At 37.9% G+C, this 12807-nt stretch overlaps 1 protein-coding gene across 13 annotated transcripts in view; it reads right to left on the bottom strand.

The window, feature by feature from the left end:
• SYNE2 (spectrin repeat containing nuclear envelope protein 2) overlaps positions 1–12807 on the bottom strand; it is a 345027-nt gene that overhangs the window by 221698 nt on the left and 110522 nt on the right. For all 13 annotated transcript variants that reach the window (XM_045060037.1, XM_045060046.1, XM_045060047.1 and 10 more), the window contains exons 12-18: positions 8851–9015; positions 8127–8239; positions 6981–7143; positions 5551–5629; positions 4883–5070; positions 2996–3160; positions 1511–1660 (exon numbers count right to left, since the gene is read on the bottom strand). In XM_045060037.1, the coding sequence (XP_044915972.1) occupies positions 1511–1660; positions 2996–3160; positions 4883–5070; positions 5551–5629; positions 6981–7143; positions 8127–8239; positions 8851–9015 (1023 nt within the window). The remainder of the gene's footprint in view (positions 1–1510; positions 1661–2995; positions 3161–4882; positions 5071–5550; positions 5630–6980; positions 7144–8126; positions 8240–8850; positions 9016–12807) is intronic.

The following is a 12807-nucleotide window of genomic DNA, read 5'->3' as shown; positions in this document are numbered from 1 at the left end:
GGATAATGATAATCACACTCTATGATCGCATTTATCACTTTCAAAAGTAAAAAATTTGTTCATGTTTTCTTTTTTTTCTTTCTTTCTTTTTTTTTTTTTTTGAGAGAGAGAGAGAGAGCAAGCATGAGCAGGGGAAAGGTGCAGAGGAGGGAGAGAGAGAGAGAGAGAAAGAGAGAGAGAATCTTAAGCAGGCTCCATGCTCAGCACAGAGCCCAATGGGGGGTTGATCCCACCACCTGGGATCATGACCTGAGCCCAAATTGAGAGTTGGATGCTTAAATGACTGAGCCACCCAGGTGCCCTTCACATTGTTTTCTTAATGAGGGTATCATTCCTATCATTTAGTTATTATCATCTTCATTTTATAGATAAGAAGATTAAAGCTTAGAAAATTAGGGTAGTAACTCCTTAGATACATTTCTAAAATTCACGTACAATTTTAGTAAATACAACTATGAGTGACAGTAGTCATGAAACATCACCAAGAAGAGACTCAGAATCCAATTTCAACAAAATTAAGCCTTTTCCCATCGATAACCTCTCAATATCCTATAGGTTATGCTATAGCTCTGCATGACAGGTGCATCCTTAAAGCTGTTGTTAATCAGATATCTTAAATATACTAGAGAAATATAGTGTTCCACATCCTTCTCCTCTATAAACATATTGTACAACTTCAGATCTTTCAAGACTTTGATCAGGTCTCCTTACGGTGCCAAACACTAGCACTCCATCCCAGCAACTGGCCAAAGTCAGTCCAAACTTAATTTAAGTGAAGTTGGATATGTTATTATTCGGAAGGAGGCACATTTCCAAAATCACTGGTATTATCTTACATGTGTATAAACTCTTTGTTCCTTTTCCATAGTCTTCCCTATAATCTAAAATCGTCCTCTAAACAACAAAGCAAGAAATAAAGATTATATTGTCCCCTACTGTACAGAAAGGAAGTAAGACATGGGCCAGGGGCTAGACAAAAGCTAGACAATCCCTGAGCAAGAGGCAGAAGTCATCTGAAGAAAATATCAACTCAGTGTCCACAGCTCAGAAGTCATGACGGCTTCTGCACGTCTGCGGAATTCCTGAGTGAGGGAGAGACACAGACTTGAATGCTGAAGCCTGAGGGATCCTAGTGGAGCATTCTAGTGGAAAATGACCACATTTTAAGTGTTATCCGGGGTGCCTGGGTGGCTCAGTCGGTTAAGCGTCCGACTTCAGCTCAGGTCATGATCTCGCGGTCCGTGAGTTCGAGCCCCACATCAGGCTCTGTGCTGACAGCTCGGAGCCTGGAGCCTGTTTCAGATTCTGTGTCTCCCTCTCTCTCTGACCCTCCCCCGTTCATGCTCTGTCTCTCCTGGTCTCAAAAATAAATAAACGTTAAAAAAAATTTTTTTTAAGTGTTATCCAATAATCACATTTACCACTGTTTCAACAATATAGGTTTAACAAAAGAAAAATAGCCACGGTATAGCTATATACAAGTGAAATACATAAAGTATGACTATTTTACCTTTACATGCTGATTATGACTTTCAGGAAGTTCTATTGACATATCCATTGAAAAATCAACAGTTGGTTTTTCTTCTTCACGTAGCTGAGTATTTTCATAATTGTCAAAAATGGGCTGATCCTGTTTTTTTCTAAGTGGCAGTTTCATTTCCTATAAAAATTGTCATAAAATTTACAGTCCATTTTAAAAAGTTACTTATTGACTTCTTTTGAGAGATAGAGAGTGAGGGGAGGGGGGAAGGGGCAGAAAGAGAGGAAGAGAATTCCAAGCAGGCTCCTCACGGTCAGCACAAGGCATTATGCAGGCCTTGAGCTCACGAGCCGTGAGATCGTGACCTGAGCCAAAATCAAGAGTCAGTTGCTCAACCAACTGAGCCACCCAGGTACCCTGAAGCCCGTATTTTTATGTGAAGATACATTATTACTAACAATAACTGGACATAATATATTCAACATATTTTGGGGATTTATCACATAATAACAATGTTATAAAGTAGGAGCATTTCCCCAAAAAACAAAAAACCCCCCTCAGTCTAAAATTACTAAAAATAAGAAATAGAATAATTTAAGTTAAAAAATTATTTATTAAAGGTCTGCTTTTATAAGGCGCCATGCTAAATAAAAAGCCATATAAAGTTCCGTGTATGTTCTTAAGGAGGTTGAAATCTGTATGCAAAAATGCTTATGTTGTTCTATAATGGTAAATGAATTTCAGCTACAAAACTGTATTATTACATGTCCACACAAATTCTTGTCCATAAGGGATGACTGACTTAGTCAGTTAAGCGTCCGACTCTTGATTTCAGCTTGGATCATGATTCTCATGATTCGTGAGTTGGAGCCCCGTGTGGAGCTCTGCACTGACAGTGTGGAGCCTGCTTGGGATTCTCTCTCCTTCTCTCTCTGCCCCTCCCCTGCTTGCTTTCTATTTCTCTCTCTTCCTCTCTCAAAATAAATAAACATTTAAAAAAAAAACCAAAAAACTTGGACATAAATGTTCACAGCAACACTATTCATAATAGTCAAAAGGGTGGAAAGAAGCCAATGTGCATAAACTGATCAATCAATAAATGAAACGCTGGGTATCCATACAATAGACTATTATTTGCCATAAGAAGTAAATGAAGTACTGACACGTTACAACACAGACGAACCTTGAAAACATTATGTTAAGTTTAAAAGGCGAGAAACAAAAGACCAGATACTATTTGATTCCATCTGTGTGAAATATCCAGAACAGGCAAATCTACAGAGACATAAAGTGGATCAGTGGCCACTGGGGAGGCTGGGAGAGAGTAGAGAGTGACTGCTAATGGAGTCAGAGTTTCTTTAGGAGATGACAAAAATGTTCTAGAATTTATGATGGTGGTGGCTGCACGACTCTGAATATACTAAATATACTAAGTTATACACTTTCAATGACTGAATTGTATGGTATGGGAATTATATCTCAATGAAGCGGTTACCAAAAAACAAAAACACTTACAAGTTGAGTTTTTGTAATAAATTTTCTCCATCTTTTATTCAGTCTTCTCAGTTCTTTAGAAATAGATGATCCAACTTCATCATTACTGACTTGAATTAGGAAATTTCCCACTTCATTTAAAGTAGTATGTTCTACACTCCACTGGGATATTGTCTCAAAGGGAATCTACACAACATAAAAGCAACACATTTTAATGACACAACACTTGTCTTTCTGTTATGCGTAATAGATCTTTACCAAGTGATTCTAAGCAAAAGTGAGTATGAGGTTCTTGCAGACACTCTGACCCTCCCCTCAGAGGATTCCCCATCCCTGCTGGACTAGCTCTTCATCCCTAATCACTAACTGCCAGGTACCAGCTGTCATTGCTCTTGGTCCTGAACTTTAAGGAAGCAGCTGATGTTCTGCCTTTCTAAGTGGCTAATGAGCTTAGAGCAAAGGCTCTCAAACATTTATCGGTTCATGGTGCTCTTAATGTTTCGGTAATTTTTCATAAATTCCCTATGCCAGGAGATTCATCTAACGGTTCTCATTTTCAAGTAGTCGGGTCCAAACCACTTGGTAGTTATTTGCTGTATGGTGTCCCACAGGCTGATGTTGCTGTGTCCCTCAAAATTTAAATTATCTTTAAAGTCCTCTAGCAGCTCAGGGCACCTCAGCACAGAGTTTGGGAAGTGCAAGGCTTATAGTGGTTTTTTTTTTTTTCTCATTTATGTGAATCCTAATAAAATATCTTTAATGGATGAAGCCAGCGAGTATTATGATAAGCAAAATAACTCAGAGGAAGACAAATACCATATGATTTCACTCATATGTGGAATGTAAGAAACAGAACAGACGAGCAAAGGGGGAAAAAAGGAGAGAGAGAGGCAAACAAGAAACAGACTATTAACCAGAGAACAAACTGATGATTACCAGAGGGGAGGTGGGTGGGGGATGGGTAAAATAGATGATGGGGATTCAGAAGTGCCCTTGTGATGAGCACTGGAGGTTGCATGAAAAGTGTTGAATCACTTTACTGTACATCTGACACTACTATTATACTGTAGGTTAACTACTAGAATTAAAATCAGAATTTAAAAAAAAGTTTTTAAACACAGAAGAATCGTTGAAAGCCAAAGATCTGAATTTTTAGTATCACTATAGGTGACAGGGAGAATGACTCACCAACCCCTCAAATATTCTTTACGCGCTCCTCCACTTATCACAAATTTTACTTTCATATAAACAGCCCATTTTTCAGCTGAGGAACTTTAGTGTCTATTTGGAAAATGTTTCATCTGAGACTTTTCATCAAAATTATTTTCAAGCAGATAACCATTTGCAACAGAGGAAAAGAAGTGAAAGAAAGAAAAACTATCCCAGAGAAGAATCATAAAACAGATTATGACATGACTAGCAAGTGAAAACACTGATGAATTACGTTGAAATTTCTTCCATATCTCTCCACATAAGTCTAAGGTATTCTGCATTTCCTTCCTCTGGAAATACACGAAGATTTTAGAGCTGAAAGGTATTCACCCAAATGGAAAAATAAAACTTTTTAAAATATCAAGTTATTTTAAATGTGTCTATAAGCTATTGAATATTCCAAGTCTTTTCTTTTCCTTCCAAAGAACTTAAGCAATATATCGTTCAAAAGCTACTGTGTGTGTGTGTGTGTGTGTGTGTGTGTGTGTGTGTAAAACCTACAATGAGGAGAAAACTTCCTTTTGGCAATTGTATTAGAAAGAAACTAAACTCTTTCCAATACTTTGAAGAATATTTCCAAGAGTCATGTTCACTCTTCCCTGGCCTCTCATTTTTGGATTGAAAACGAGGATCTCCAAACAAAACGAAAAAAAAAAAGAAAAGAAAATTGAGGAGGTAACATTAGACTGAAAATACCTCTTTAATCTGTTCCTTCTTTGTCTCCTCAAAACAAGCCTTTAGTAAGCGAAGTTTTTCCAGATAAGTAGCCCAACATGTCAAAACTTTCTGAAGAGTGGACTTGACATTATATATATTTTTTCTATACATACAAATATCATATTCCACTGCCATATATTGTTTGCTAATATCCTGATATTCTCCATCTATAATGTTAACAAAACAAGAAAGAAATCTTAGAAAACAGTTTTTTATTAATAAAATAATACCAAGAAAAATATTTGCATGTTAATTGTCAATGGTCAAGTAAATATGTACTGTGATAATATTAAAAGTGAACGCCAAGAATTTTCCAAAGAAAACACATGTTAAACCAATTCCTAAAACGTTAAGGTATAAAGTAAGTGAAACAGATAAAATGCTATTTTTTTTAATGTTTGTTTATTTTTGAGACAGAAAGAGAGAGGACAAGCAGAGGAGGGGCAGAGAGAGAGAGGGAGACACAGAATCCAAAGCGGGCTCCAGGCTCTGAGCCATCAGCACAGAGCCCGACACAGAGGTCAAACCCACGACCTGCAAGATCATAACCTGAGCCGAAGTCAGACGCACAACCGACTGAGCCACCCAGGCGCCCACGTGCTATTTTTAAGTGGTCATTTCATCAATAAGTAACTGTATAGCTTTACCTAAATTCTTATGTATTTCTTCACACTTTTGCAAGGAAGTTTCAAGTTGAGCTAGGAACTCTTTTTCTTCAATAAATTTCTGGGGGGGAAAGGAAAAAAATATATTGACAGCTTTTTACCATTAAAAATGTGTCAAGAAATCCAGAGAGAAACATAAATATTGATGAAGCACTCGGGCCCCAAAATTTCCTTAAGGCTTTACTACTATATATTGGTAGAAAAGAAGAGTAGTTCATGAAGAAAGTCGGTTAAGATCTAGGAAACAGAAGTATGAACACTATGTAGGTATGAGACCTAACAAAGTTCATCATTGCCGTGATATGGTTCCACGACGGTTTTTCTCCTGTGGGAAAAGGTAAGTTACATATACCTTTTTCAAAAGCTCCTACTTCACATATTTATTAATATTGCGTAATTTATCCCAGTTTCTTTTATTTCACAACTTTTATTAATATTGAATAATTTTTATTAGATATATGAGAGTATGTTGTAAATAGATAACATCCATCCCACAAAAACATCTGAGTAACTACCATTAGTCAAATTATGATGTGTCCTAAGCAAGCAAATTCTGCTGTTGAAAAATACAGTTAATTAAAAGCTCATATTTACTGTATACTTATTAAATTCCAATGGTATGATTACTTAAATGGAAAAATGACAAATACAAAGTAGAAAAAACATTCAAAACCTAGTCTAATTGAGAATGATGTCTCCTATTCAGGAAAGTACGGTGTTTAAATCATAAATTATTAAATAAATCTGTCTTGATTGTGTTGTTCAATTTTTGCACTGAAATTTACAATCTTGGATTTTTCTTTTTTGCCACTCATTCCAAAAAAAGGGAAACAGAAAGAATGATATTAATTCCTAACTGCAGAAATGACATTTCTAGGATGCTTTTAATTTACAAAAGAACATATTTATATTTAAATCATTTGCAACATTTTTTCCCATTAATTTCAAGAGCCAACCCCTTTCTCCAAAAATAAGCCCCAAGACAAAATGTACTGTCTTTCCCACTCTTACAACTCGAAAGGCTAAGATTAAAATGTTCTAAAAAAAAAGTTAATTTTTGAATGAAACCATGAATCTGAGTGGGAAAAATTCTTAAACAAGACATCCAGTAAGTGAATGCTGAAATTTTTAATAACCTGAAACTTTTTGTAACTATTAGGTTAATTAGCCTGGTTAACAGAGTCTTCCCTGTTGTGGTAAATAATGTGGTTTTCTCTTTCTTACTCCTCCCAGTGTCTGTTATTTGGCTACCTAAAATTCTGTTCTCTAGGTAATTTTAAGCTAATGAAAACTACCAAGAAAACTCATCTCAAAACCTGGAAAGGTAAAGGGAAACTGTCTTAAGGAAAAATGCAAACTTAGCACCCAGACATGGAGAACGGTTGTCAAAGACACAAAATAAAACAGCTTACATGCCAGTCTTCCAGCAATAATTCCACAGATTCTTTGTTCCCATATTTGACGTTCCAAACATCCAATTTTGATTTTACTTCATCTAGCAAACCAAGAACTGTGCACTTATAGTAATGAAATTCTAGAAGTGGAATGAATTTTTCCCCCGAAATGTTGTTGATTCTGGAAAATATTTCAGGTTTTAGAATTTAACTTCATATCACTGCCCAAATGCGAGATAATCTGTTTGGCATTTCTAAAAATATTGGGCCTTTGGCTTTTTATTTTAAACACATGGAACTCAGATGTATCCTCAAATTTTTTTTTTTCTTTTAAAGTAAGATGTACTACCCCCAACGTGGGGCTTGAACTCACAATCCTGAGATCAGGAGTCACATTGTTCTACCAACTGAACCAGCCAGGTGCCCCCCAATTTTTTTTTTAACAGAGTAAAACAAATATTGTGGCTAAGAATAAAACAACTATTTCTGAGAGGAAAACATCGAATAGAACATTATCTGAAGAAACTATTCCCCTGTAGAAAAAAAATCCTATACTAAATGTTAATCTCCAAAATATTTTACTAAGTTTGTAAACTTTTGTATAACCGAATGCAACTATAATTTCAACATTTACATATTAAAACGGCTTTCATTATTATTTCAAATAATAAAACCCTCTTATTATCATTGTAATAAGTTGTGCATGAATAATGAGAAAAGAGAGGATGAGGTGGACAACCATCAGTTAAATCTCTATATTTATACTATTTTAGAGCTTACGAAGTACTTTCAGATACCTCCTCCTGTCTCACCCAGGATCCTTGTGAGACACGAACAGGGTGGCTATCATTATTCTGTATTTACAAATGAGGATACATGCTCCAAAAGACAGTAACTTGGCCAAAACTCAGATACGGAGCTCGGTTTCTGACGCCCTTTCTAGAACTTACCCCACCACCATATCCTACCATCCAATGAAAAAGGACGTATGTTAGTATGAGGTGATGTTACTATTACAAAAAATGTGAAGGTACTGTGAATCAAGATTTAAAGAATCCTTGTCAGAAGTTATCTAAAAATCTACACTTTTCTGGTCCGTATAGCATCCCGTTAGTGCTCAAACACGAGTGGCATCGGCAGTGGTGAAATGGTAGTGTTACAAACCGTGCTTTCATTTCCTCCAATTTCTTAGGTGATACCAGTGGCAAATTTTTTTCATCTCTATTTTCAAATGCCAGAAGAGTATGCGAATGACAATCAAATTTATCCATCAGATTCTGAAAAGAAATTTAGCATGACATCAACCAGACTTTTTGCCAAACACTGTAACTGGGGGTTCGTTAATCTCATTTGCTCTGCGTATGCGCTGCACCTTTTGTCCAAAAACTCATAAAGCCCTTGCTTTTTTTTCACTAAAGCTTCACCAATGCGTAATTTCATCATAAATGCTTTACACTGGAACATTTTACAGAGAGACAGACTGTAGTTTCTTTGGTAAAAGCATTATCCAAACCTTTTGTTTTGGGATTTATTTGTAATTCCTTTGTGAGTTCGCATGCCATAAATGTCATCTATCAAATTCCTTCATACCATTTTGATGAGAACCCACTCTCACATTTTACACCAGTCTCTTTCCTCCTTTTTGGTCAGGCTTTACAGTTGCTTTAGAACTGACTGGACTCTATTCTTATTGCTTCCACCTTGAACTAGCACAACGCCCATAAGGAAGTCAAAGTATCTTCTGGCTCCCCAAAATCCCCAAGGGAATCATTCCAAACCACCCTCAAAGAGGCACTGTATTTCCTTCCCTTCTCTCTACGACAACGTCTTCCTCAAGAAGTCCCTAACAAAGCACAGATTTTCCCATGTTTCTTTGTTATTTTCCAACCTTGATTAAAGTCATTTTCTCTTGTATTAGAGCCACGGCTTCACAATAATCCTGGGAAGCCGGCAAATCTTCATCGATAAGCTCCTCTACCTCCTGGAGCCAGGCTTCGATTTGATGCAGCGGTGAGGGCAAGGCATCATTCAGCTCCCTTTTCCACACATTAATCTGAAAAAACAAACATCAGCGCTTCACTAAACATTCTTCTGAAGTTTATTTCTTTGCACGCAGTTTGTTTAATCCTTCAAAGTTTCTCTGATCCATTAGTCAGGGAAGTCTTTCTCAAATGGGCAAACTTCTCAGTTCTGCACATTTGCTTACCTGCTGACAGAGAAGATCATTTGTTTAAGAGCAATAGAAGGGGGCACACGAGGGGTGTCTGGATGGCTCAGCTGGTTAAGCCTCTGATTCTTGATTTCCTCTCAGGTCATGATCTCACAGTTCATGGGTTTGAGCCCCGTATCGGGCTGTGTGCTGACAGCCTGCTTGGGGTTCTCTCTCTCTCTCTCTCTCTCTCTCTCTCTCTGACCCCCCCCCAAAATATGTAAATACACTTAAAAAATAGATATAAAAGGGAGCACAAGGATAAGAATGAATATTTTGATAAATCCATAAACAGTTATGAGAGGGAAATTAGAACTATTGAAAGCACCCCTCAGGGCGCCTGGGTGGCTTAGTTGGTTAAATACCTGATTCTTTTTTTTTTTTTAATTTTTTAAATATTTATTTACTTGTTGAGAAACAGAGAGAGCGTGAGTGGGACTGGGGCAGAGAGACAGAGGGAGATACAGAATCCAAAGCAGGTTCCAGGCTCTGAGCTGTCAGCACAGAGTCCGATGTGGGGCTCGAACCCACCAACCGTGAGATCGTGACCTGAGCCGAAGTTAGATGCCCAACCGACTGAGCCACCCAGGTGCCCAAGCATCCGATTCTTGACTTCGGCTCAGGTCATGATCTAATGGTTCGTGAGTTTGAGCCTCACACAGGGAGGGCTCTGCGCTGACAGCACATAGACTGCTTGGGATTCTCTCCCTCCTCTCTCTGCCCCTCACCTGCTCTCTCTGTCTCGGTCTATCTGCCTCTCTCTCAAAATGAGTAAACGTTTAAAAAAAGCACCCCTTTAAGCAAGGGTAGACTGTTACATAGAAGGACCATCATCTGAAATGTTGTATGGCCTTGTGTTCTCTGACTTTACAACGACACCTCATGCTCAGATTTATAGATTATTTTTCTCACTAGTACTAATCATATATTCACATTACATATCTCTACCATACCTCCCGAATATCTGTCCCTCACCGAATCCCCCCACAATCCAGGAAACCTCTTCCTTCCTCAGCCCTCCCTGCATGCACACAAATGCCAACTGCCTCTTTCCCCAAACACCGACTGCACTCTCAAGGTGTTCGCACTCCCTGTCCCTTCTACCTGGATGCTTTCCCCATTAAGCACCATCAGAACTCACCTACTCCCACATTCATTCATTCATTCAGCAAACACTTATAACCTATTGTGCTAAGAGCTGAGCACAGAGATACACAAGGCTTCTGGAATGGAGAGGGGACATGTAGTGGTTGTACCACAAAGTACTGTGCAATGAGCACTGAGACCCCAATGAGATGTAGACACATGTGAACACTGGAGCATTTTAAATATGTGTGCTCAAAAATTTAAGTAAGAAACAGAAGAACACATAACACCGATTTATGCAACTTAATAATACACAAGCACATAAATACGTTATGTATTTGGCAAGAACATATGAAACGAAAAGGCCTAAGGAGACGGGGAAATGAAGGAGGGCATGGGTGTAGAAAGAAATAAACACAAATTAAACAAGTAAATAAAAGTAAGAGTAGGGCCTTGCCTAGACCCATATGCCACGAAGGGAAGAGTGAGTTTAACACAACTCTCTGCATCTGACGGTCGACCCGATAAAAACAAACAAACAAGCAAGCAAACAAAAACCCACAGGTCTTGCCTGAACCATCTAGTGGGAAGCAAAGTACATGGTTACAGTGAAATGTAGTCAGCAATATAACAGAGCCAGGCAGAGGGGCCCAGGGAAGATCCTGGAAGAACACTGATTCCACACCAATGCCCAGACTTCTTTTTGTTAATTTTTAATTCTTAATTTATTTTTTTGTTCCAAGTTTTTATTTAAATTCCAGTTTGTTAACAGTGTAACATTAGTCTCAAGTGTAGAATTTAGTGATTCATCACTTACATACAAAACACGGTGCTCACCACAACAAGTGCCCTCCTTAATCCCCATCACCCATTTAACCCATCCCCTGCCCACTTCCCCTCCAGTTACCCTCAGTCTGTTCTCTCTAGGTAAGGGTCTCTTTCCTGGTTTGCCTCTCTCTCTCTTTCACCTATGTTCATCTTTTTTATTTTTTAAATTCCGGAGGCAAGGGAAACACAAGCAAAAATAAACTACTGGCATTTCATCAAGATAAAAAGCTTTGGCACAGCAAAGGAAACAATCAACAGAACTGAATGGCAGCCTTCAGAATGAGAGAAGATATTTGCAAATGACATATTTGATAAAGTGTTAGTATCCAATATCCATAAAGAACTTATAAAACTGAACATGCAAAAAACAAATAGTCCGGTTTAAAAAATGGGCAGAAGACCTGAATAGACACTTTTCCAAAGAAGACATCCAGATGGCTAACAGACACATGAAAAACAAGCTCAACATCACTCATCGTCAGGGAAATACAAATCAAAACTACAATGAGATATCACCTCACACCAGTCAGAACAGCTAACATTAATAACTCAGGCAACACTAGATGTCGGCAAGGATGCGGAGAAAGGCGAACCCTCTTTACGTTGTTGGTGGGAATGCAAACTGGTGCAGCCACTCTGGAAAACAGTATGGAAGTTCCTCAATAAGTTACAAATAGAACTACCCTATGATCCAGCAACTGCACTACTCGGTATTCACCCAAAGGATACAAAAATACTGATTTGAAAGGACATATGCACCCAATGTTTATAGCAGCACTCTCAACAATAGCCAAAGTGTGGAGAGAGCCCAAATGTCCATCAATGGATGAGTGGATGAAGAAAATGAGGTGTGTGTGTGTGTGTGTGTGTGTGTGTGTATGTATATGTATATACACACACACACATACACACACACACACACAACGGAACATTAGCCATAGAAAAGAATGAAATCTTGCCATTTGCAACGATGTGGATGGAACTAGAGAATAATGAGCTAAGCCAAGTAAGTCGGACAGAGACAAATACCATACGATTTCACTCATATTTGGAATTTAAGAAACAAAACACATGAGCACAGATGCCAAGAATTCTTAAGCAAGATAAAAATCCAGCTCCTAGGCCACGTCCTTTCCTGAGGACCCCATTTAAGAATGTGGTTTTTGATCTGAAGTCACATGGCTCTATTGTGGATTTTTTGGCATTCTTACTCTAAAGACCACCCCCCCCATGAAGATCATGCACAAATTAAAGTGTGTTTCAGTCAAATGGCTTCCTCTATTGAAAATAGGAGTTTTAAATCTGTGTTTCTCTTTCTCTTATAGTTCTACTAAATGAACTGCCACTGCTCTTTAACTTAAATTGATTTTAAATAGAGGAAAGAATAAGCAAAATTACATTTTTTAAAAGAAAAGGGTTATTTGATTCATCATTAATTGATTAAAAAACATTTACTGGGTGCCACCATGTGTAAGATAAATATCAAAAAGAAACATTCAAGCAAATGCCCAAGTGTAAAGATTTTTTTTTTTAAGTTTATTTACTTATTTTGAGAGACAGAGAGAGAAAGAAGAGAGAGAGAGAATCCCAAGCTGACAACACAGAGCCTAACACGGGGCTTGATTCCACAAACCATGAGATCGTGACCTGATCCCAGATCAAGAGTTGGACACTTAACCAACTCAGCCACCCAGGCTCCCTGGAAGATGTTACGTGAGTAAA

The sequence above is a fragment of the Felis catus genome, chromosome B3 (assembly GCF_018350175.1).
Source record: "Felis catus isolate Fca126 chromosome B3, F.catus_Fca126_mat1.0, whole genome shotgun sequence".
Taxonomy (NCBI): domain Eukaryota; kingdom Metazoa; phylum Chordata; class Mammalia; order Carnivora; family Felidae; genus Felis; species Felis catus.
This window is presented reverse-complemented; position numbering and strand designations above follow the sequence as displayed.